The 22,865-nt window shown below is 33.9% G+C and overlaps 1 protein-coding gene across 3 annotated transcripts in view; it reads right to left on the minus strand.

Moving 5' to 3' along the window:
• The window catches only part of FRMD3 (FERM domain containing 3), a 75,063-nt gene that overhangs the window by 43,521 nt on the left and 8,677 nt on the right, over positions 1-22,865 (minus strand). For 2 of the 3 annotated variants that reach the window (XM_026703846.2, XM_087926762.1), the window contains exon 2: positions 5,299-5,403. In XM_026703846.2, the coding sequence (XP_026559631.2) occupies positions 5,299-5,403 (105 nt within the window). Of the gene's footprint in view, positions 1-5,298; positions 5,404-22,865 lie in introns of those variants that run through there. The other variant, XM_087926763.1, reaches the window with a different exon arrangement.

Genomic DNA, 22,865 nt, shown 5'->3' on the forward strand with positions numbered 1-22,865 from the left:
GCTTGTTCAGTTTGAATTGAATCCAATTTTGAGTTTGATAGCAGAGAGAGCTTGTGGAGAAAAAAGACTGTTGATTTGATATATGCTTAGCAACCACGTAAGTTTATTTTCTCCTACTGCAAGTCAATAAAAAATAAGATGCATAGATAAGCAAATTAAATTGCTACAAGCCATTAAAGTCAATAAATTTAAGTACGGAATTAAACTCTGACAAGTATTAATATACATACATTTACATTGGTTCATATTGTATAGACATTCACCTGACCATTTCATAAATGTCACATTCCTGTAAAGTTCATTTATGTAAACCAGTATTTTGTATCATTCTGGAATTAACTAAATTGGTCAGTGTTTATATTACTTAATTGTTTTAAAGTGACAAACTGATGACTTTTAGAGAACTTTTTTTATTATGAGGGCAAAGGGTTATTAGTATACACCTTTACTAGGACACAGTTGCACCTGCTGGATTTTTTCTTATTGCTTGCTTTTTTGGGAAGTGTATTGTGCCACACTTTCTAAACATCATCTCTAATCAGCATTTTAATATCCAGCAGTAGCTACTAGCTATTTACCATGGCAGGTGTCCTTGCAATTATTCACACTGCTGAGCAGACTTATTTGTTATGTATGCGTCCACAGTACAAAGCCTCAACACGAGAAAGGTTATTTCACTGGAACTTACAAGGGTGCTTAAAAAAAAAAAGATTTAAAAATATTAAACGCCAATTTTCCTATATGTGCCTATTATTCCTACATCTATGAAAGCATTAATCATGAGTAGAAGAAACAAAATATTATTTTAATTATATTTTTTATATCTGTGAAACACTTACAGAGGGGTGTTAAGTGTTCTGATTTAAAGTAGTCCAATATTAGTTTCTGCTAAGGAGATGATGCCAATATGATTAATTTCTACCGTAAGGCGTATGTATGGTCAAAGCATTTCTAGAGCTAGGTTTAAGATCTATCAACAAATGAGATGGTTGTCCCTGATGGTAGGACAGTGAAATTAATGTTGACTCCAATCTATCCTTTTGCTATCTCGTCAGCAGGACTGAAAAAAAGAAACCTTCTGCAGTTTTTCAGTCTGTCTGAGAATTTGGAATTATTTGGAAAAAAATGTGTCTTATCTGCAAATTCAACAACTTAACTAATTATATATTTCTCTAGAGAAGTATTTCTCAACTTCAGCAAATTTAAGAAGTGTGCTCTTCAAATTCCAGAAATTCCACAGCAAGCAGGCTGGCTGCAGAATTCTGGAAGTCGAAATCCACATCTTAAAGTAGCCAAAGTTGAGAAACACTGTTCACTTTTGAGTGTCACATAGGTTGCATACAGTTAATTAAAGTTATATGTCTATTGTTATTATTTCTATGCAGGCACAGACTTATTAATTATTTTATATTTGAAATAGTATCATAGTGTTAACTGTTTAAAAGTGTGTCAGTAGAGTTGTCATAACGTCTCCCTCTGTGGGTAGTTAAGAAGTTTGATATATAAACAAATAAAATAAATAAATGAACATAAATATTAGGGAAGGAAAGGTGTTCTCAGGGCCCAAAGCCTGCATTAAAACTCTGCTCTTTAGAGTTTGTGTGCAACTTCATAACACACTTACAAAATGGGCAGAATTTTGGATTGTAATAGTACAATACTGCTTTCATCATTTATACCCCTTGCACTTGCCTCTAAAGAAAAGAACAACATTGATGAATGAGCATGATTAGTGGCTATGGAATGTTATTGATTAACTGGATTAGAGGAGACAGAAGAGAAATGGAGGGAAATTGTGAAAGAAAATACATGACTGGTTGGGAAATCAATGGTTCTTTGGAAACACTATTAACTTTAACTTACTTTCTCAGTTAATGCAAAATAGAAATCAATGAATCAATGATGATAAAAATTAAGGCACTTATTGTAGGATTCAATTGTAAGGAATATTGCTGTTATGAAAATTTTAATAGAAAAAGAAATCCTAAAGTGTAAATACTAAATCTCATTAATTTTGAACAATTTTCCACTGGGAGATTTTGATCTCACATAAAAATAAACCAATTTTAATTACACCAGCTTATTTCGCACTTTGACTATAATTTCAAAATAAACTAGATTTTAATTCCATTTAGTTTGTATTGGTCTGTAGGCTAATGTCATGGTCCATTTGTCTAACTATTCTGAAATCAATGTTAATATCTATAGATTTCAGCCACTGGCATCAAATTTCAAGGAATTCCCATGGTTCTGTATCTGTTCTGTATATCTTTTCTATTTCTATCAGAAAAATGAATAACAAGATATCAGTATGAGTTTCCAGTTATCTTAGACTAGGGGTGTCGAGCATGCCTCACGCGCTCCCCCCGTTTGGTGAAGGGGGAAAAAATCCCGATACATCACGTGACACCACTGTGACACCGTGAGTTTGACACCCTGCCTTAGACAATAATAGCACATCCATGAAGCAGCTTTGTTCACTCCTGATGGATTTTTGGGTTCATAACTCAAGTTATCTTGAGGTAAAATGGGTGGTCTATACATTTGATATGAAAATAAATAACTGGAAGCTGAATCTGTGGCTAGAAAAAAAAGGAAACTAATGATCTGCTAATCACTGTCACCTTCATGTGGAATATGTCATCCACACATAAATCACATATATGCAAAACTGACAGGAGGCAAAAATTAGAACAGCCTTTAAGAATGCAGTAACAAAGCCATAGTGTTTACAGTTTCATCTTCAATCTTACCCCCAAAGGCATGTGTCACAACAGCTGAAATAAAATGCTATGTGAAAGAAGTTGGGAGGAAAGCCTACAGTCTATATTCAACTTGTCCTTACAAGCAAGACTAGCTCTTAATTAGTGTAAATTAAGCCAATATTAAGACTTGTCAACATATTCTGCTAGCTTTAAAATCATAAGTATTGGGCTTTTACTTTTCTATCCTTCTCTACTGTAGAATTATTAAATTAGCTAAATAAAACTTTCTGCTACATTTTTAAATATTGATCCTATTCTGTAATATATATGCCCACTTCCAAATAACAGCAAAAGTGGAAATGCATCTCTCTGCATCAGCAAGAAGCCTGGATCTATTTTTATTTTCTGAACGACAATATAGATATCAGCAAAGTATGAGATTAGTTTTAGGAACACCAACAGCACTTCTCCAGAATATCTGACAATCTTATTTTAAACCTACGCATGGATTAGAATGCATTTTATAATGGAGGATCTGCAAGAGATCCTGAGAGAGATCAAATTCTAACAAAGAACAATTTCAAAGGATAAATATTGGTACTGTTACAAAAACACTGAGCTATTGCTACCCAGCTGGCTGTGTGCGTTATTTCTTCCATCAAAAGTCCTGTCATTTTGTGCAATTCAGCAATGGATTAACACACTCATAAATCTGATGAATCCTTCAATATAAGCAATAAATCTCAGTTGAGCTGTAGGGTTCTATAAATGCACATTCTGTAATCAAACAACCTCTACTGTATCTGAAAGTCAAGTGGCACAATTCATAATACTGGGATGGTATAAACTAACAATATTCTGATTTAACTATTTTTATTACGTTCATATTTTATTCAAAATATAAAAATTGATTTCATTTCCTACCCACCTGAAAAGCATCATATTCTTTTTGTACTAATTACATAAAAGCAATAATTTTAGTGATTTTGCTCTATGAAGCACAAGACTAAATGGTTGTATATTATGTAAACCTATAGAAGGGCAAAGCATTTGAAGAGTGTGTTAGCATAAGGAAAGAAAGCACTCACACTCTTCATTAAAGTCTCCTGTGGCTGCTTCAATAGTTACTTCTAGTTGTCTTCATGTATGCATACAGACAACACTTACTTTTCCAGCAAAACACTGAAGCTATATATATATACAATGCAGACAGCTAAACTATATTTTTTAGAAGGAATGGTGCATTTGTAAAATACGTATTTTGTGAGGCACCTCTTGCAAATACTTTTAGTAGATAAATGAGATTTATTGGTGCATCTGCCAGATATATTGCTTCACTGAAGCTTTGTTTCTTGATGAGGAGAATATTTAAATAAGGCTACTGTACAAAATCTAAGTTGAAAAAAATCTAGAAATCCATTAGATAGCATCAGCAATGCCAACTGTCTGTCATCTTTTGATTACGTGAATTTCTGCAACACAGATCTGGTAGCTCCCAAAGGTGCTTTTTCAAAAGTGGACTTTCTTTATTTTTTTTCCTTGAAGATGTTTTGCTTCTCATCCAAGTTCTGACTGAATGGTGGCAAATATAAAGATTTATATTCTTTGCAAATGACTGCAAAAAATACAGTATAAATCTTTCCATTCTCCACCATTCAATCAGAACTAAATAAGCTTTTTGGATGGGAAGCAAAACATTATCAAGGAAAAAGCAAAAGTCTATATGCCTTTTGAAAAACATATTTGGGACAATCATGACCTAGATGATTGAGAATCTCCATAAGATCTGATAGCTCTAAATTTAAAAGTCTAGGAGGCCATTTGAAGATTTTTATTTATTGCAAGCTGAAAATTTTCAACAGCTGGTTTCAGAAGTATGTTCTTGCATCTTTATTTTATTTTCAATAAAAAAAAATGTTACACTGCATTGCCTAACTCACTGTTTTCATATTTTATTGTTTGCCTATATGAGAAAAGATTAGCTGGGTAGATTTGATTTCAAGTGAATTAAATCCAATCATATTAGCCAGATTGAAACATTCTGCTTACAGTACTATAGGAGAAAGCAAGTCGATTTTTGATTACATTATCTCAGTTAAGCAGGTCAAAGTCATGCCTGTGAAGGTAGAATAAAGATATAGATTATCACTCAGTCAAGTTAAGATATGCCACTGGGAAAGCCATGAAAAATACCAGTAATCAGAACCCAGAACATTCCAAGCTAAAGAATGTCTTCTTAAAACCATGAGACACCTGACGCCCTAATTAAGCTAAAAAGGATTTATCTGAGATTGGCACTATAGTAATCCTTAGAACTAGGTTCGTAAGAAGCCCCATTCCAAATACTATATTGAAGTAGCAATTATCGAGGAAGTGACACAATAATAAGCACACAGTTACCTTCACGTTATATTCTTGATTAGCTGCTGATTCTCTGGCAATAAAATGTATTTTGGCTCAGAGAAATGAGCACATACTCATCTCTTTGGACATCACTGAAGCATTTGTGCCAGGGGAATGAAAGCATACTAGCTAGCAGTTTCACTGAGATAACATCACTTAAAATAAATTATGAGATAATTTATATACATACCCGCTGTTTTTCAGAATCCACATAGCGAATGCCAAAATAGTCTTTTTCTAGCAAACAATAGTGATTGCAAACATGATCTATGAGAAACTGGCCTTTGGTCTCTCTCTGAAAAAGAAAAGGCAATACAAATAGGTAGAACCTGTAGGTGTATGCATATATAATTAACCTGTGTATTTTATATATATTTCAATCAGAATTATACGTTGTATCTTGTCTTAATTGTACATTGAGAAAACAGATTAAACATTACTAACTTTGACTGATTTCAGTGAATCCACCTAAGATTAATCCAGGTTTTAATTCCATCCTTCTCTTTCAATCAAATACAAAAACTTATTTATTAGAGATTCTGTATGTATCTCAGATTAGCAAAATATCTTACTGCACGCCACACGGTTTACACTTTCTTAAACTTGTCCTATTGAATGAGGCTTTACAAATTTGTCCATATCTTCAAGGATTTATACAATTTTACTGGATAATGAACCTTTCAATTTCCAGAATATTTGAGTTAACAGAATACATTCAAAAACAATTTGAAACTGTTTAAAAGAAATTAACGATTGCTTTTTTACTGAAGAAAATTGTATACTTTGGTAGTAATTATATATGTCTATGTATGTTGTCTATATACATAAAAACTTAAAATATAAGTTATTTTAAGCCATTGTCTATCCACTGCAGGATGAAGGCCTCTTCCGCATGTTTCCAACCAATATGGGTATATTGGCATGTGTAATAGACCTATGATGGCAAACCTATTGCATGTGTGCCACAGGTGGCACACACAGCCATTTGTGCCGGCACATAAACCGCAGGCAAACTTACCTCACTGCACATGCGTGCGACTCAAACCTGATTTTCAGCCTGTTTGAGGCTTTTTTCAGCCTCCCAGAGGCTTGAGGAAAGCCTCTGCAGACCGAAAAATAGGCCCATTTCATCACTTCCTGTATTTCCGGAAATACCGGAAATGGGCCGAAAATCACCTGGGAGGTGCAGTGTAGGTAAGGGGGCGGCAGGGGGAATTGCTCGTGCATGCGCAGGGGGTGTCTGGGAAGGCACGCATTGCCTTCTGGGTGCTGGCACGCACAATTTTTGGCATAGGAGCCCAAAAATGTTAGCCACCACGGGAATAGACCATAATTTGCCATGCTAGTCTGGGGTATTATAACCTGTTCACCTTGGGAGACCCTTCTAGACATGTACATGTCTGACTACATAGCCCACAATTTCATTTATTCACACCAGCCCCTTCACTTTGTCAAGGTGAAATTATAGAAGGAGTGCACATATGCTATATGTACATATATGCACATATTTAAAGAAAGGATGCTTCATCTGGAATAAAATACTATTTATCTATCTGATACACAATAACAAGAATTGAAAATATATCTGGCATGCAGCTTCTTATGTTCAAGTATGTTTGCCGAACAGTTTCAGATTTTCAGGTTTGCCAGGAAATCAATTTTAATTCCACATTCCTAGAAAAGCTGCCTTTCTTCAGCTGTGAGAGAATCAGAAATAGCAAAAAAATGAGATAGAAATAGAACAGGTCAATGCATGGAGGAATGAACAGGTACAATCTAAGACAAGGCATAGCCAATCTGGTTCTGGACTTATAGGTCTGGATAACTTTCATAAATAGCTGTTTTTTATAATATACATGTTCCCAGTTACATTTGAGAAAGAAAAAAATTGTGCTCTATAACTGAAATTGCCTTATGCTGATGTAAATGGTAAATGTTTTCAAGTTCAGTCTTGAGGCATTCTTGTTAGACGTATAGCATATAGAGTTCACCGAGAATTAGTTTTGAGAAAACAGCTTAGGATTGTTCATGATATAAACTTCAGGGGGAAAAAGGAGCACACAGTACCTGACAAAATAGAGATTCCAAATAATTATTGCAACATGAAGCTGGTTCTTAGGCAGACTATTTCCATATTTTTAAAACCTATGCTTAATCACTAATTGCTGCTCCTTGAAAACTTATTGAGGCATTTCATAAAAAAAGCTGAGGAACCCATACTAAATTAAACACATTTAAGAAGGTAGAGCCCACTTAGAAATCTTTTTCCTATTTCAACTCTATTCTGTTGTTCTATCAGTGTAAGAGTATCACCAATAGAACCAGTCATGATATCAAAATTTCATACCAAATTTCTGTGCAAATTCAAGATACATTTTTGCAAAAAGAAGCGTTTTACAATTGTATTTGTATTGTAATTTTTTAACTTTCCCTGAGCTTTTTCACAGCCCTTATAAAGGTAGTCCTCGAATTATGACCACAATTGAGCCCAAAGTGTCTGTTGCTAAGTGAAACATTAGTTAAATGAGTTTTGCCCCTTTTTACAACTTTTCTTGTCACGTTTGTTAAGTGAATCACTGCAGTTCTCAAGTTAGTAACATGGTTGTTAAGTGAATCTGGATTCCTCATTAACTTTGCTTGTCAGAAGGTCACAAAAGGGATACACATGACTCCAGGACACTGTAACCATCATAAATGCAAACTAGTTGCCAAGCATATGAATTATGATTATGTGACCATGGGGATACTGCAACATTTGTAAATATGAAAAATTGCCATAAGTCACTTTTTTCAGTGCCATTGTAATTGCACTCACTAAATGAAGAATTGTTGTAAGTTGAGGTTCTAAAATTTGCAAAACGTTGCATTTCACTGAAGCATCGTAAAGGCTAGCTATGTAGCAATAACTAGCTAACCTTGGCTGATCTCATAAAACTAAAGAGGACTAGATCTGGTTAGCACTGGGACAGGAGATTAAGAAGGAGTTAGACAGCAAACTAGCTTGAAATGTTGAAAAATTATAAAGTAATAGAAAACCACTTTTCTATTGGTGCCATGAAATCTGCACTTTTCTTATTGGTACCATGAAATCTTTAGAAATAAAGCTTGATCAAGAGCATTTGCTTTTTGTATGAATATCCACCTTGATATTCTTAACTATGCTCCTAAACCAAATAGAATTATCCCAAGAATACTACACAATCCCAGAAAAGGTGAGGCTGCTTTAAGGAGTTGTAGACTGTTAAACCCATGTATTCTGAAATTACCTTTTTTGGGAATCAAACCTAAAACATTGTACTGTCGTAACAAATTTTGCCTGTTTTCCTTTCAGCCCTTTGTCATTTCTTCTCTTTTCTGACAGCCCAGAAGTTTTTGGCTTTTCTGTTTTTTTCCCAAAATAAAATGGATAATTTAGTTAAAATTCAATTCGGTGTCAATATACTGCATGAGTACAGAGATCAAGATATTTGCAATGCAAGACAAAAAGATAAAAAAGAGAATCTAATAAGCTAGCCTAGTCATAAGTTATTATGCATCAAGATTCCTTCATAGTCAAATGCAAGCATTTTGAGAATAGTGGGAGATACTCCCAGATAATTTTTACAGAATTAATCTCCAAACCCAGCAATAGTGTTGTACCATTTTGGAACATGGACTGAAGCCTTACATGATATGTACTGTAGACTCAGTTTGGAGGCTGAAGGAATTTTTTCTCTCTTTTCTACAGCTGATTTGAAACAAGAGCAAAGATTTTTCTGCTTTCCTTCCTTCACAATAATGTACAGTAGCATTTCTCAGTAACACTTTGTTCCCATCTGGTTCCTGGTCCCAAAGCAATCTTCTTTCCTCCCTCAAGAACAGCAGCATCTTATTTGTTTACACTGTATCTCCTTCTTTTCGCCATTACAGCTGCCAGGAAAACATACAATTTTGGTTTTATTTATTTCCTTAATTTGATTTATCTCTGCCCACTGCTCTTAGCAGTTTGCAATTAAAAAAAAAACATTTAAAATCATGATAATAAAAATTGTTAAGATAGCAAGCAAATAATTAAAATTAACTAAATCAACAACTAGAAGCCTATACAAAACAATGCATTTTAAGGATCTTTTAGTAAAGAAAATAGATGTTAGAATCCCTTAACTCTACAGGGTGCATGTTCCAAAGGCCTACTGGAAACAGTGAAGGCTTTTATAGAAATAATATTATCTTAAGAAGCCTTATGCACCATGTGAGGTTTTAAAATATCTTAATATATTCTTTTTCCCAGAAACAGAGTCAGTTTGACATAGTGATCAAGGCACCAGACTAGAATCCAGGAGATTGTGAGTTCTGCTTCCACCTTAAACATGAAGCCAGCTGACTGACCTTGAGCCAACCACTCTCCCTCAGTCCTAGAAAGGAGGCAATGGCAAACCGTTAAAAAAAACCTTGCCAAGAAAAACTACAGGGGCTACAAGTAATCCATGCACCATCCATAATCAAAAATGCACACACACACACACACACACACAAACACACACACACACACACAGAGGGGGGGGAGGGAGGGAGGGAGGGGGAGAACACTTTGCATTTTACCCAGAAATTCACCCAGATATTATGTGGTCTCATCACATTCTTCACAAGGCCAACTTCACTGCTGAGTCTTGAACCAACTTAAGTATTCACACTGGATATAAGTGTAACCCCATCTAGAGCAAATTGCTATGGTTAAGCCTAGAGGTTTCCAGAATATGCATAATATTAAGATCATTATCTTTCAGAAAGGAATTCAGCTGGCATATCAATCAAAATTATCATTTAAAAAAAAAACTGAATATGATTTACCAGACAGAATGAAGAAACACACACAAAAAAACAATAACTACTTAGATCAATTGATATTAATCTCATCCATAAAACAAAATTATGTATTAGCTACATTTTTGTTCTAAGTTAACAGATAACCTAGTCACATAACAGTTTTTTGATGTAAAGAAATATAGTTCATACTTGATTTTTCAGTCTTGAGCCTGGAAAGTCAAATAATAAAAGTACGGCATTTTTATAACATACAGAACAATATGTATGCTAAATTAAGGACACAATTCAAATTTCAATATATCCAACACATATACTATATACCTAATAAATGAAGCCAAAAAGTAATCTAATAAAGTCCATGATGAACCAATTCAGTCAACGTAATATTTTCATAAAGCAAAGCTGCTTTTGTTTCCGATATAAAATATTTTAAATATACAGAATAATAGTGTCACTTGCAGTCGAAACAATGCTAATGAAACAACTCTCCCCCTCCGCTCTCCGAATGAGAATGAAATTTGCTCTGTAAAGTTACAACATTTTCTGAATGAAATCCGGAGGCACAAGACTGCAGGGACAAGGAGAAAAGAGAGATGATTTATTCATACAATATTAGATGGAACCCTCCAGTGCTTCTTAAATAGAATATGCAAGACTTCATTTTATTAATCATAGATTATTGGATAAACAATTGACTAGAGATGCATATGCTAAGCTATACACTACCATTTGCAAAGCAGCATGATCATTATTATAATTACTAATTTATTCTATTTTATCTTCCTTTCTTCTTGAAGACACTCAAAATAACTAAACACATACAATATGCTAATCCATAACCAGACAAACCACATTAGGACTTAGCAAAATATGCTGCACTAGTCATGCACACGTTCCTTACAATCAGAGAAATAATCTGAGGAACGAAAAGAGGAATAAAATAGCTGCCAATTGTAAAAGCTGAATGTCATATCAATTATATCAAAGAAGCTTGTAAAGAGGAAGAAATAAAAGCAACCTATGAAGCAGAGACTCATAACACACTAGATAGATGCACTCTGTGTTTTAAATGCACAACTGAGCTAGGATAAGTTCTTAGTTGGATCATATGTTCATTATGTGTTTATTAAAGAAAAAGCAAATAAAAATATGCATTCATGCCAAAAACTATGGGTTCTTTTTGTTTGTAGAACTAAAAGTTGCCACATCTTTCAATGTTCCTTTATACTGTTATGTTACAATTCTAGGTTGTTTTATAATGTTACCGTTCTAGATAATTCTTCATGTTAAATCATATTTGATGGATAAATGTTGCCTTTCTTTTATACCACTCCTTCTATCACATGCACCAAAAAATGTTTGCATGTAATTGTGTGCATTCTTTGAAATATATTAAGCATTTTGTTCCAGTCACAAAATTGCTTAATGTAAATGCCATTCTATCTTAAAACAAAATACCATTTTGTTTCAACTTATTGACGTCAGAGAATCACAAATATTTCCAGTCCATCAACAGAGCATAAAAATAATGCAAAACTTCTATTCAGTCTTCCAAATTCAAAACAGAAAAGGGAGAAAACACAAGACAGAATAAAATAGTGTTTATATTATGATAATCATACATTACGGAGTCAAACTACAATAGATACAATTATAAATATGTGATTGCTGCCAAAAATTATTATCTCATTCATTTTTCTTTTTAATCTACTCAAATATACATTATGATCTGAGATCTTAACGTTCAGAATTTTTCCTAGCACTTATTTTTCATCATTGGCTGGAAATAGCTAAGACATGTGAACATTACAGCATCACAATATGAGATAAATCCCCATACATGCTTTAAATAGGAAGAATAAAAACTAAAAGTACAGCAAGTGCATTTTAGTGACTATTGCTCCTATACCGTAACATTAGTTTCACTCTTAATATTTTTTTCTATAAATGTCCTCACGTTTTTGGAAATTAATTTGTCTCAGGATATGCTTAAAAAAATCAACCCAGAGTTCTCACTCAAGGCACAAATGACCAGATTCGTTTTGTCCTACTTTGGATACGTTATGTGAAGACCTAACTCTCTGGAGAAGGCTGTTATTTTGGAAAAGGCAGAAGAAGAGGACAGCCAGCAGCAAGATGATTAAATTCAGTTACAGTGGCATATAGGGGAGGACTGTCCAAACTTTGAGTCTGGATCATAAGTATTTTTAAACAGTACTATAATTTTGAGTGGTCGTTAAGCAACCAGTTGTAAATCGAGGACTCCTTGTAATGGTGTTTATGACGTGGTTAGATTAAAGCTTTTCAGAACATCTAGCTGATGTTGCCATACAGGAAAAGTAAACACAAAGCTGCATTATGGGAACACAAAAGGTAAAATGTAGGGACACAGGAAAGCCAAAACAAAAACAAAAAAACAGAAGGATGTGACCTTGTTTGCTCAACACAGTCTGACTCAGTATCATTTTAACTCTTTCCACTTTAAAATGTCTTTAAATATCTCCATTGCTTGCATTTTGCAATATATTTACAACACTCCACATGCGCACCAAAGCTGAAAACAATGTCAACAAATATCTCTTTTCAAAACGAATTTGTAAAAAGCTGAGCTTTCGTATGAAGGGCCCCTGTCAATGTGGAAAACGGTTCTCAAATACTGAGGGTAGTTTACACATAACTAACATAGCACTAGCAGAATCTGGCAACAGACTGCAGGGAACACTGCTTCACAACTTTCTAAGCTTCCATGCCATCCAACAATGTATTATAGATTGTCTTCTAAGAATGATTAAATTAAAGCACAATTTAGCAGCAGCTTTAACTAAATTATTGAAAAAAGTTATTTTTCAATAAACTTGGATTAAAACAATAACAGTGAAATCTTTAATAAAGGTATCTATATTTTTTAGATAGGTGTAAATCATAGCACTTTTAGCTACTTTGATTTGATGGGAGTGGTGGGCCAAATGTCTGCTGGATGATGTTACCTGTAAATATGCATCATCAACATATTTCCCTAATTGCAGACAAAGAGACAGACAGAGACAGACAAGAACCCTTTCGGGCTCTCTTGGCCACTTTGGTTTTAGAGATCAGTCCATAAAGCTATTGGATGTATTGCAAATAAGACAAATGTTTTCACAATTCAGGAATGCCAAATTAAATACACTACATAATGCCTATTTCATAATATCCCAGGATGTGAATAGTGGAATACAGAGGCAACAAATGATATTTTGATGACTGGGTTTCAGTCTGGTAGCATTTTTGTTTTTTTAATCACATTAAATTAATGTTTTAAAAATCAACTCTGAAATGTTTATTACAAAAATAAGTACAGTAGCGGCCAGCCACACATAGAATTTCAAAATACAACATCAAATCTCAAAAATAAAATAAAAGTAAACAGGTAATAAAACAACAAATAACTTTTAAATCTAGTGGCTTTCATCCTATATGGTTGGACAAATTTTGGTTTTTGAGCCACTGGATATTGAATTCAGACCTTTCATCTTAGCCCTGTGGCAGCAGTGTAGCTTTTAAATGGAATAATTTTAAATATTTGGTGGACACATCACTGTATCTTTGCTCTATCTGCAAAGATCTATGTAAGGGCCCTCATAACCTTTGACTGCATGACATTGCTATATCTCTGCCCGCAAGAGCATATTCAGCTCATTTTCTCCAGTAGAAAGCTCTTTTAGCACAGGAAAGATGTGCTAGAAAGGAGGAGGATTCTAGCTCACTATAAACAATTACAATATTATAAAACATGACCTACATCCTCAATTGCCTAATATCTACAGGGCAGAATCAATCAGAAAAGGGCATCTTAAGGCATCTGCCATCCAGTGTGGCTGAAGGTAATATGCCAAGCCTAGCTGCAGTAAGCGCTCTGTGATGTCTAAAATTTTATCTGCAGGGCTAGTACTAGAGAAGCCTCCATACCTTAAAGGCATCTGAGGATCAAATGAATTTCCTGCTGCTTCTCTATGCCTAACAGTCTTTGTTTCATAATGTTTTTGGCTTGGTTGCAAAACCTCTCAAGTGAAACCATAAAAGACCATTTGCAATGTAATGCAGGGTAAAAACAACCTTTATTATTAGTCTACTCACACAGTTTGTGGTTAAATATGACTTTCAGTCAATAACTAGAGAGAGTGTTTCAAAACCAAGTCTCTACCCTTGAGACTCCCGATTCCAACCTTACAGCCAGATTAGAAGGACATTAGTGACTTGCAAAACCCATCTCAGGAATGATGACATCACAAAAGGGTGCCAGAAGTTTCTAAGCGGGAGAAAGGTGACATGATTTACTGGATAATCCCATGAGGTAGCTAGAAGAATCTGTCCGAAGATTATTAAAAAAAAAAAAAAAGACTTCCAAAAGATAATGTGTGTGATGAAGGAAATTTAGTGAGCCAATCAGAATTTCAGATGTAATATATCAAATGTACCCAACTGCTGTAAGATGAAGTATGCTTGTTTTGAGACATTTGTCCCTAGTATAAATTCTTTACACCTGTACAGAAAGAACGTTTTTTAAAATGATCCCACCACCTTTGTGTGATTATTGCCTAACTCACAGTGTCATGCCCCTGTCGGAGTCGGATTACGCTACTTTCAAAAAAGATGTTTTATTTGTATTTTTTTGTGAAAACTCAAATAAAATTTACACAAAAAAAAGAAGCCTGGATATGTTCCATGTGAGGTTTAAAAATATTTTAATGTATGATTTGCCCAGTGTAAATTAATTAAATAAATAAATAAATTAAAATAATTTCATTAAAACACCATAGCCTTAGATGTATTGGACTCGTGGGATGAGAATTGTTTAAACTTTCTGGGGGGCATCAGAATGAAGAGTACCCAACTGGGGAAGGTTAATTTAAGGCAGAATATGATCAGTGGAAAGCCACGGTTATAGACCATACAGACTTCCAAAAGTCGTTGCCAAATTTTAGTTCTTAGATGTGATAAGAGGAAAAAAAATTTAAATAAATTGTGGAAAACTAATCATATTAATTTAAATATGAAATTAGATGCCACCAAAATGACATCAGAATAAAGACGTGTCCATATAGGTCATTGCCCTATTCCAGAATGAGTCCTGCACCTGAGTTTGACAGCCAAGCTTTATTATTTCTAGCTCAAGTGCAATTTATTAGCAGCTGAAAGGAAACTAATATTTTCCTTTCAATGCAGCATCTCTGCATTTTCGGGAAGTCTTGATTCACCAAGGATGCCATCTTCCATGTTTTTATACTAGCTGAAATAAAAGTGACAGTGAGATAATAATAAGCCAGTTGGTGTTAAAAAGAAGTCATGAACTCTCAGCAAAATCTAACTGAAATCTCATAAAGTCTCTGCATGTTAGTCAATATATAACTACCGACAGCAGCTGAGCTTGCACCTGAAATACATTAAATATGAAATGCTAGAGCTTACATTTGCTCCCCTTTAAATACAAAGCAATGTGCAATTCTATGGACTCTTGAATTCTGTGCCTCTGGCTTGCCCTGATTTTTAATCATCTATATTAAATATCAGTTATATTGCTAGGAAGTAAGCCAGTCACGTGAGTGAGAGGTTTAGGGGTTTTTTCTTCTACTTTAAACAGCAACAGCTGGTTGGCAAAATCTGATTATTATTATTTTTGTATTTATTGCATACACCAATACTTAATCCTTTACTGCTGTGATCCTCCCCAAGAATGCATGGCGTTACAGGTGTTGAATGCAATACCATGTAGGACGTAAATGACTAATATTTGCATACATCATACATACATGGTATGATGTATGCAAATATTTGCATGCTTGTGAACACAAAAAATAATTCTTGTGACATGTATGGATCACTGGGAGGGTAAACTATGAAAATTTGTAGGAATAGTGGGAAGGGTGACAGCAAGAGGAATGAGAGCCCTGGCCCAATATCTGCTGGGCCCAAGACATAAAACTTATTCTTTCTCTACCATAATAATTCTCAGATGATTGTCCATTCTCATATGATGCTCAGGAAGGCAAAAGAGTTGCACTGAATTAGTAAAAAAAAAATCTTGCATGAGTCTAAGTATTGATTTAAATTAAAATCTAAGATGAAAAGAAATCAAAAGTTCAGGCTCATCACTTGTGTTCTGCCAAAATTCTTGGAACTGTTCCAGTTTACCCATTACATGAATGAAACTATAAATAGCTTACCTCCAGGAATGCCTAGACAGTGTAAATTCTGTGAGCCATATCCAGGTCACAATCTACGTTGCTCTGCAAACAGTCTATTAAATACTTTGCTATAATTGTAGGATATCATCCCTTATGGAGATCAACTGTGCAGTTTTCTTTAACTTTAGGGCCTGTGAATATGTTTGGACTGCAATCCCTGTAATTTGGAAGACATCAAACTAAACAAAGATGTCCTTTCAGTGCCAGAATTATATATCTTGCTACAGCTTTTGACTTAGCATGGTTTTCTTGGAAATGTTTCTAATATTATCTGTTTGGCATCTAATTGTGTTTCATTGTTGTGTTTTATTCTACTAGATTCATACATGATTTAAAATTGCCATTTTCTTTTGTGACCTGGCTAGACAACGTTTTTGATCTGAAACTTAATATAAATATGTGATCCTACACAAACCAGCACAGCCAAAATCTTGTGTTTAGAATGTAGCAATACATAGGAGGCAAAACGGAGATTCTTAGTCATCCAGGTCTTGTTTGTCCCAAAGGTGCTTTTTCAAGAGGCAAATGGACTTTCTTGTTTTTCTCTGAAGACATTTCACTTCTCATCCAATAAACTTCTTCAGCTCTGACTAGATAGTGGGGATAGGAGGCAAAATTTATTCTGGCATACAGTATATGTTTTAGTTGAGTATAAAATGTTTTAAAAATAAATGCAGCTATTTTCAAGGTAGCTATCCTTTACATATTTGTGTTATAATGAAAAATTCTAAACAATGTGAACTTGTGTTCTATTTTAGCAAAATATTATCCCCCAAATAACTTTGCAATTAAATAATATATCTCTGAAGAGAACATTTTATGCATTTATACAAAACAGAAGAGCATTTTTGATATTAGGGAATTTGCCATTGTTATAGTAAGTTCCTTACTCTAAATGTGAATGTTTGGTCATTATTATTAATGATAATAAATAATTTATGATAGTAAGTGCTTAAAAGCAACCACAGAAAGGCATCCATCAATAACGACACTCTACAAAATATTCTATTTCATTGTTCTTCCAAGGAATTCAAACCCTTAACGCTATGGCAATGTCACTAAGTGGAAAATGAAATCTATGCCAGGAAAGAATCTAATTCCATTATCTGATATAAATAATGAATTATTTTGTCTTACATACTAGGGTCATTGCCAGAAACACAGTATCATTGGAGTATGGTTTACAGAAATTAATAGTATTTGCTCTATATCCTATGCAACTCACTTGGTGAAATTATCATAAATTCCCATTACTCCTCATCTTCCTTATTTTAGAACATGGAAACGTATGTTTCTCCAGAGGTTGCTGAATTACGGCTCTAGCTGACATGGTCAATGGTGACAGCCACAAATCTCCAGTTCTACAGTATAACCATAAGAATGGATATTTAGACAACAATATATAAAACTTATGCAAGTGTCAAGAAGAAAAAAACAAGACAAACCAGAGATCTACAAACCAATCATTTCCTCAGACTGATTCGAGAGGACCTATGAAATACAATACCGCATGCATATATTTCATAGGTGATTGTAATCCTGCCATTATCTTTTATATCAGTTAATGATATTTTAATGAAAAACACACTGAAATCTTTTTGCACTAACAATAATGATCTCTCCATGTGGTATTGTATTTCATTTCAATTATTATCTTGATTATTCTAATTAGAAGTTCATAAAAATAGACCAAAAGCTTTTAACAAAAAAGATTTTTGGAAAACTTGGAAACACCTGCATCATGTGTATTTGTGTGCTTATATAACCTTTGAGTAAACAGGAAACATTCTCTTTCTATGATCTCTGAATAAGGACACACAATAATTTATGTATTTCAGGGCTTCTGATGGCGTCTTCTTTGCTGATGGACTGAAGACCACGATCGTGCAAGTCTTCAAACCGTACTTTCTCATCGGAGGGCTCCAAACATCTATTTTGGGGGGCAGAAGAAGGGGGAGACTGCCAGCTGGGTTGAGGGAGCTGTATTTCCCCTCCCTGGCTAGCATACTCCCCTCCGGACAGGCTGTAGCATGGTCAAATATGGCCATCCTGAAGAAGAAGAGCTAACTGGGACAAAGATTGTGCTGGAGCGGTAAAGAAGAGGATAGCGTGAAGATCAGGCTAACCAGGCGCAACATTTGGACATAAAGGTACCCCAGAATTAAGATCTTAAGAAATTTCTAAGAAAGATAGTAAAAGCAGTGACCAGAGAAAGGAGGGGGGGAATTGGAATTGACAGCTAAAAGTGGCTTTGAACTTTGAAAGGAGAAAGCCAGAAGAAAATACTTGTTCAGATTAGATATATATATGATTTTGGCACTAAATAGGCATAATTAAAGCTGAACTTGAATGTGTCAGGGAAAAAAAACCAGTAACTGATAGATAAAGAACTGGAGATGATAAAAATACAAAGGCCCGCAAATACAAAGAGAACCACTGTGGCAAAAGAAAGCAAAGATACTACCAATAGTAATAGGCATCCCAAAACAACTAGAACACCACTTGAGTACCATTGGCATTGACAAAATCACCATCAGTCAATTGCAAAAGGCAGCTTAATTTGGAACAGTTTGCATCCTGCAACGATGCCTTTAATGCCATTAAACATTCACTTCTGCCTATTCCTTGGGAAGGATTTGATAGGTAGATAAAAATGCAAATGCAGTTTGAACATCTGGTTGACTGTGCAGCAAATCATAATAATGTATAGTTTTAAAGCCAGGTAAGAATCTACATACTCTCTGTTCTTACTTATCATTATAATTAGGGCATATTTCTTAACAATCTTAAAGATTTGTATCTGACTATTTTAGAATGTTAAACATTAGATTATTATTCAGTGGGAAGTGAAATGAGGATTTGACTAACAAAAATAACCCATAAGAATATATGTCTTTTCATGCAGAGTGTTATGGTGCTGCAACCCTACATGAAGTGGCAATTTCATTTCTTTGCAAATGCAAAGTAATATTTGAATTTTTATTGAGCAATTATAAATATGGCCCAGATATGATTAAGCTCACTTTTAATCATTGCAAAAGCTACAGACAAATCCTTGGACAGAAACAAGTTAAAAACAGTTACAGGTTTGGTAGTTCTCAATGTTCTAATAAATAGCTATTTGTTTCATAAAAAAAAGACTCTGTGATAAAATATTTTTTAAAACAAACGATAATTACAACATTGAAGTCTGAGATCTACATATATCCAGTAATCACATACTGTAAAATTACTGGCAATCATTTTTCATAATTTGTGTACTGCTGCCTAGCATGAGGCTTGCTCATCAAAAAGACATATTGCAACACTTTGCATTAGAATTGCAACAGTCTGTAATGTTCCCATCCATCAGATGACATTTTAAAATTTGATGTTCCTCCCTTTGAAGCAAATCAAGACTGGGAAGGTTATTTGTAACCAAATTGCTTTCTAAAATATAGTAGGGTAGTTTTATTATTTCTTAAAATTTCTTGAAATAATGTTAATTTCTTCACCTTATGTCTGAGCTCCAGTAAACTGACATTTTTCCACATGTGATGTTTGTTAGAGCATTACAATCTCATTGCACACATAAATATACAAGGAAGCTGCCTTAGGCAAAGACTGGGAAGCTGATGAAGCCAATGTCTAAAAGGACACAGAAAAAAAAGATGCTTGTTGTGCTGCACTTCGATGCAAGTGAGAAAAGGGACTCAAGGTGTGCAAATGTAATGTCAAGGTGTGCAAATGTAATGTCAAGGTATCAGGAATAGAAATCTTAGCAGGTATTTCTACCTTATAAACTGTGAAATTATACAATTTGTATTCCAAAATAATAGCTACTTAAATGGAATAGTTTGCTTTTGTTGCGCTCTCAGGGGTTTTCAAGGAAAGAAGTTTAATAAGTAGTTATCCAAGAACAGATAAAAATATCACTGTAAAATATTTCCAAAGAATTCACAAGATGGGGATTGGGCCACAGAGCAAAGGCATTAGGTATTTCTAGTAATTTCATGTTAGGATGGAGGGCAGTGAGCACATGTCTCCTTTACAGACCCTGAAAAGAATCTCTCTCCAATTGTATTTTTAAGTGCTCTATTTAAGATCTGGTCCAGGAGCTGAAGCAGTTTATATAAATCAGCTACTATATTCTCCATCTTGGCCCAGCCTCCTTTCTGTCTGGAATTTGGGAGCCTACAGATTGTTGCTCTATGCAGCCCTCCACTTCCTTCTCTATTTTATATTAGGAATGTGACTGTTCTGGTTTTGTTTCGGGATTTGTTTTACATTTTTACAACATCATCAAAACTGGAAAGAGACCATTTGTTTTAATTGCTTAAATACCTACAGAATGTACAATATGCTTAACAAGCTTCTTTAAAAAATTATGTAATATTTATGCAACACATGGGTTGTATCTGATTTAGACAAAATGCTATGGTTTCTCAGGGTAACAAAAGGTAATATCCAATTATATGATATATGATTTTTTCCCCAAAAGGAATAGACTGGTAGTCTACTTTTTGTTGAAATCATTCTACAATCATCAGAATACTGAGAACTTCAATAATTTTTCCTCATGATATTTGGGAAATTTTGAAAACTATTTTATTTGATGCCAAGATAGCATATAACATCACCTATAACAGTTACTCATGAATGTAAAAGAAAATTGGGGAAAAAAAACCACATTGTTTTGTGCAAAGTTAACTAATTATAATTACTTTTAATTATCAGATTGTGGTGAAATTCAACAAATAAGATTTATATTTTTGTCATACAGTACTATGTATTCATACTACAAAATGCTAACTGGGTAAAGGTGGAAGGAGCACTGCTATTTAGACTGATGCAAATAAAGGCCTGCTTTTATTTGAATTATTGATGTACTTTGCGTTGGTAATTTGATTCAGAAAAAGGAAGAACTCTACCTAGCTACACAAACGTCTGTTGAATTGCCTAAGAAACATCATATTCAATTTGATTCTCCAAATCAGATAGATAGATAATAGATAGATACATACACAAATGTCATCCTTTCACCTTATCCACTAGTAGATGAGAGTAATGATTTATTTCATTTAACTTTTATTCTTGCTTGTTATACAAACCTTTTCCATACAATTAATTTTTTTTAAAGCTCTTATCTGCTTTTCTCAAACCTTCATACAGGTTCCTTTAAAGGATAATGTTTACAGAGGGCATTATGAAAAAAGTTTTTAAAAATAAAGTTACCTTTTTTAAAAAAATCTGCCTGGCATTGCACGTTTCTCCTAAATGTATTTTTGAAATACTTCCCAACCTCTAATGTTCTAGGGCAAATTCCAAGAATTAGAAAATCAATCAATTATTGACTACCAGGGTGGAAAATTAAAATAGAAATTGAGAGTAGAACAAATGTGAACAATATCCTGTCATGAATCTTGCCCTTGAAATCAGGGGCACAGAGAATACCATAAATATTTTTTCTTTAGAGACATGAGAACACTATGAAAGGCATATCAGGTAAACATGCAACATTTGATGCCACTAAATGTAATAAAATCAAATCTTTATCTCCAAATTGTTGTAGGAAAAGTATAAATCAACCAAAATGACAATGGAAACCAATGATAAACATTAATACAAAATAGCTTCTTTATCAGAGTCCCCAGTTTGTTTTCCTAATTAGTCTTCCCTCAGGAGTAGAAGTTTCCACAGGAAGAAAGTTTCTTTCATTTCTTCACTCGTCCTCCTAGAGTCAGTAGCAACACAAACTTCTCTTGGGATTTAATTGAAACATGGGAAAGCTTGTTAGGGAAGCTACAGTACAAAGAAAAAATTATAATACAATAACATAAATGATATCCATATACAATCCTTGACCACCTTGTTTCTAAACTGATGCAAAACCACAACAATCCAAAATTTGAATGTCTCCAAAACTCTCTTCTCCTTTGAAAGAATGTCTTGTCACCTGGAAATCTTGAAGTCTTTTATTGGCTATCTGCAAGGCTGCAAAAATTATTTTTTAAGGATAGTGGTTATCCACATTGGTGTTGTTGGAGATTAGTTTACTTTGCTCTTGGCTACTCTACATTTTACTGTATTTATATTACAAATGAGAGTCATGAGATTTGGATAGTGGATAGTATGTAAACAAGTATAATTAAATAATGAAATATGTTTTAAATTAAATGATCTTTTAGTTAAGATTATATTAATCTGATTGAAGTAAATCAGTAGATTATTCTTCTTAAATAAGGAAATGGGACCCTTTTTTGAATTTTTTTAAATTAGTACTTAAGAGTCTGGTGAATTATTTCTCTCTTATAATAAAGGAAAGCATGAAAGCTAGACAAAAGAAGCTGATATCATAGACAGCTGTTACATAGTCAGCTCTAGATATTTACTAATCTGTAAATTCACTTTGATCACCAATGATCAAGCAACTGGCATACATTTGTTTCATAAGGATACTAAGCATGCAATGAAGAAAAAGACATCAGAAGCAAACTGAGTAAATGTTCAGTTAATTGTAGTATGAAAGACTAACTCATGAATTGAAAATAACTATGGAATGTAACCAAATTTTTATTATAAAGAAGTAGATATTTCTATCTGAAAATGTTGAGCAGAATTGATACTAGTTTCCAACACATTTATCAGAAGAAATTAAAGTCCAATTTATTTGAAAGTCCAAAAATACTACTCAATAGCTAAATAAAAAAAGCACAACAGTGATTCTAGAGCTTCATTCAAAAAGTAC

The sequence above is a fragment of the Pseudonaja textilis genome, chromosome 2, assembly GCF_049901715.1.
Source record: "Pseudonaja textilis isolate UNSWEBS1 chromosome 2, rPseTex1.2, whole genome shotgun sequence".
In the NCBI taxonomy this organism is placed as follows: domain Eukaryota; kingdom Metazoa; phylum Chordata; class Lepidosauria; order Squamata; family Elapidae; genus Pseudonaja; species Pseudonaja textilis.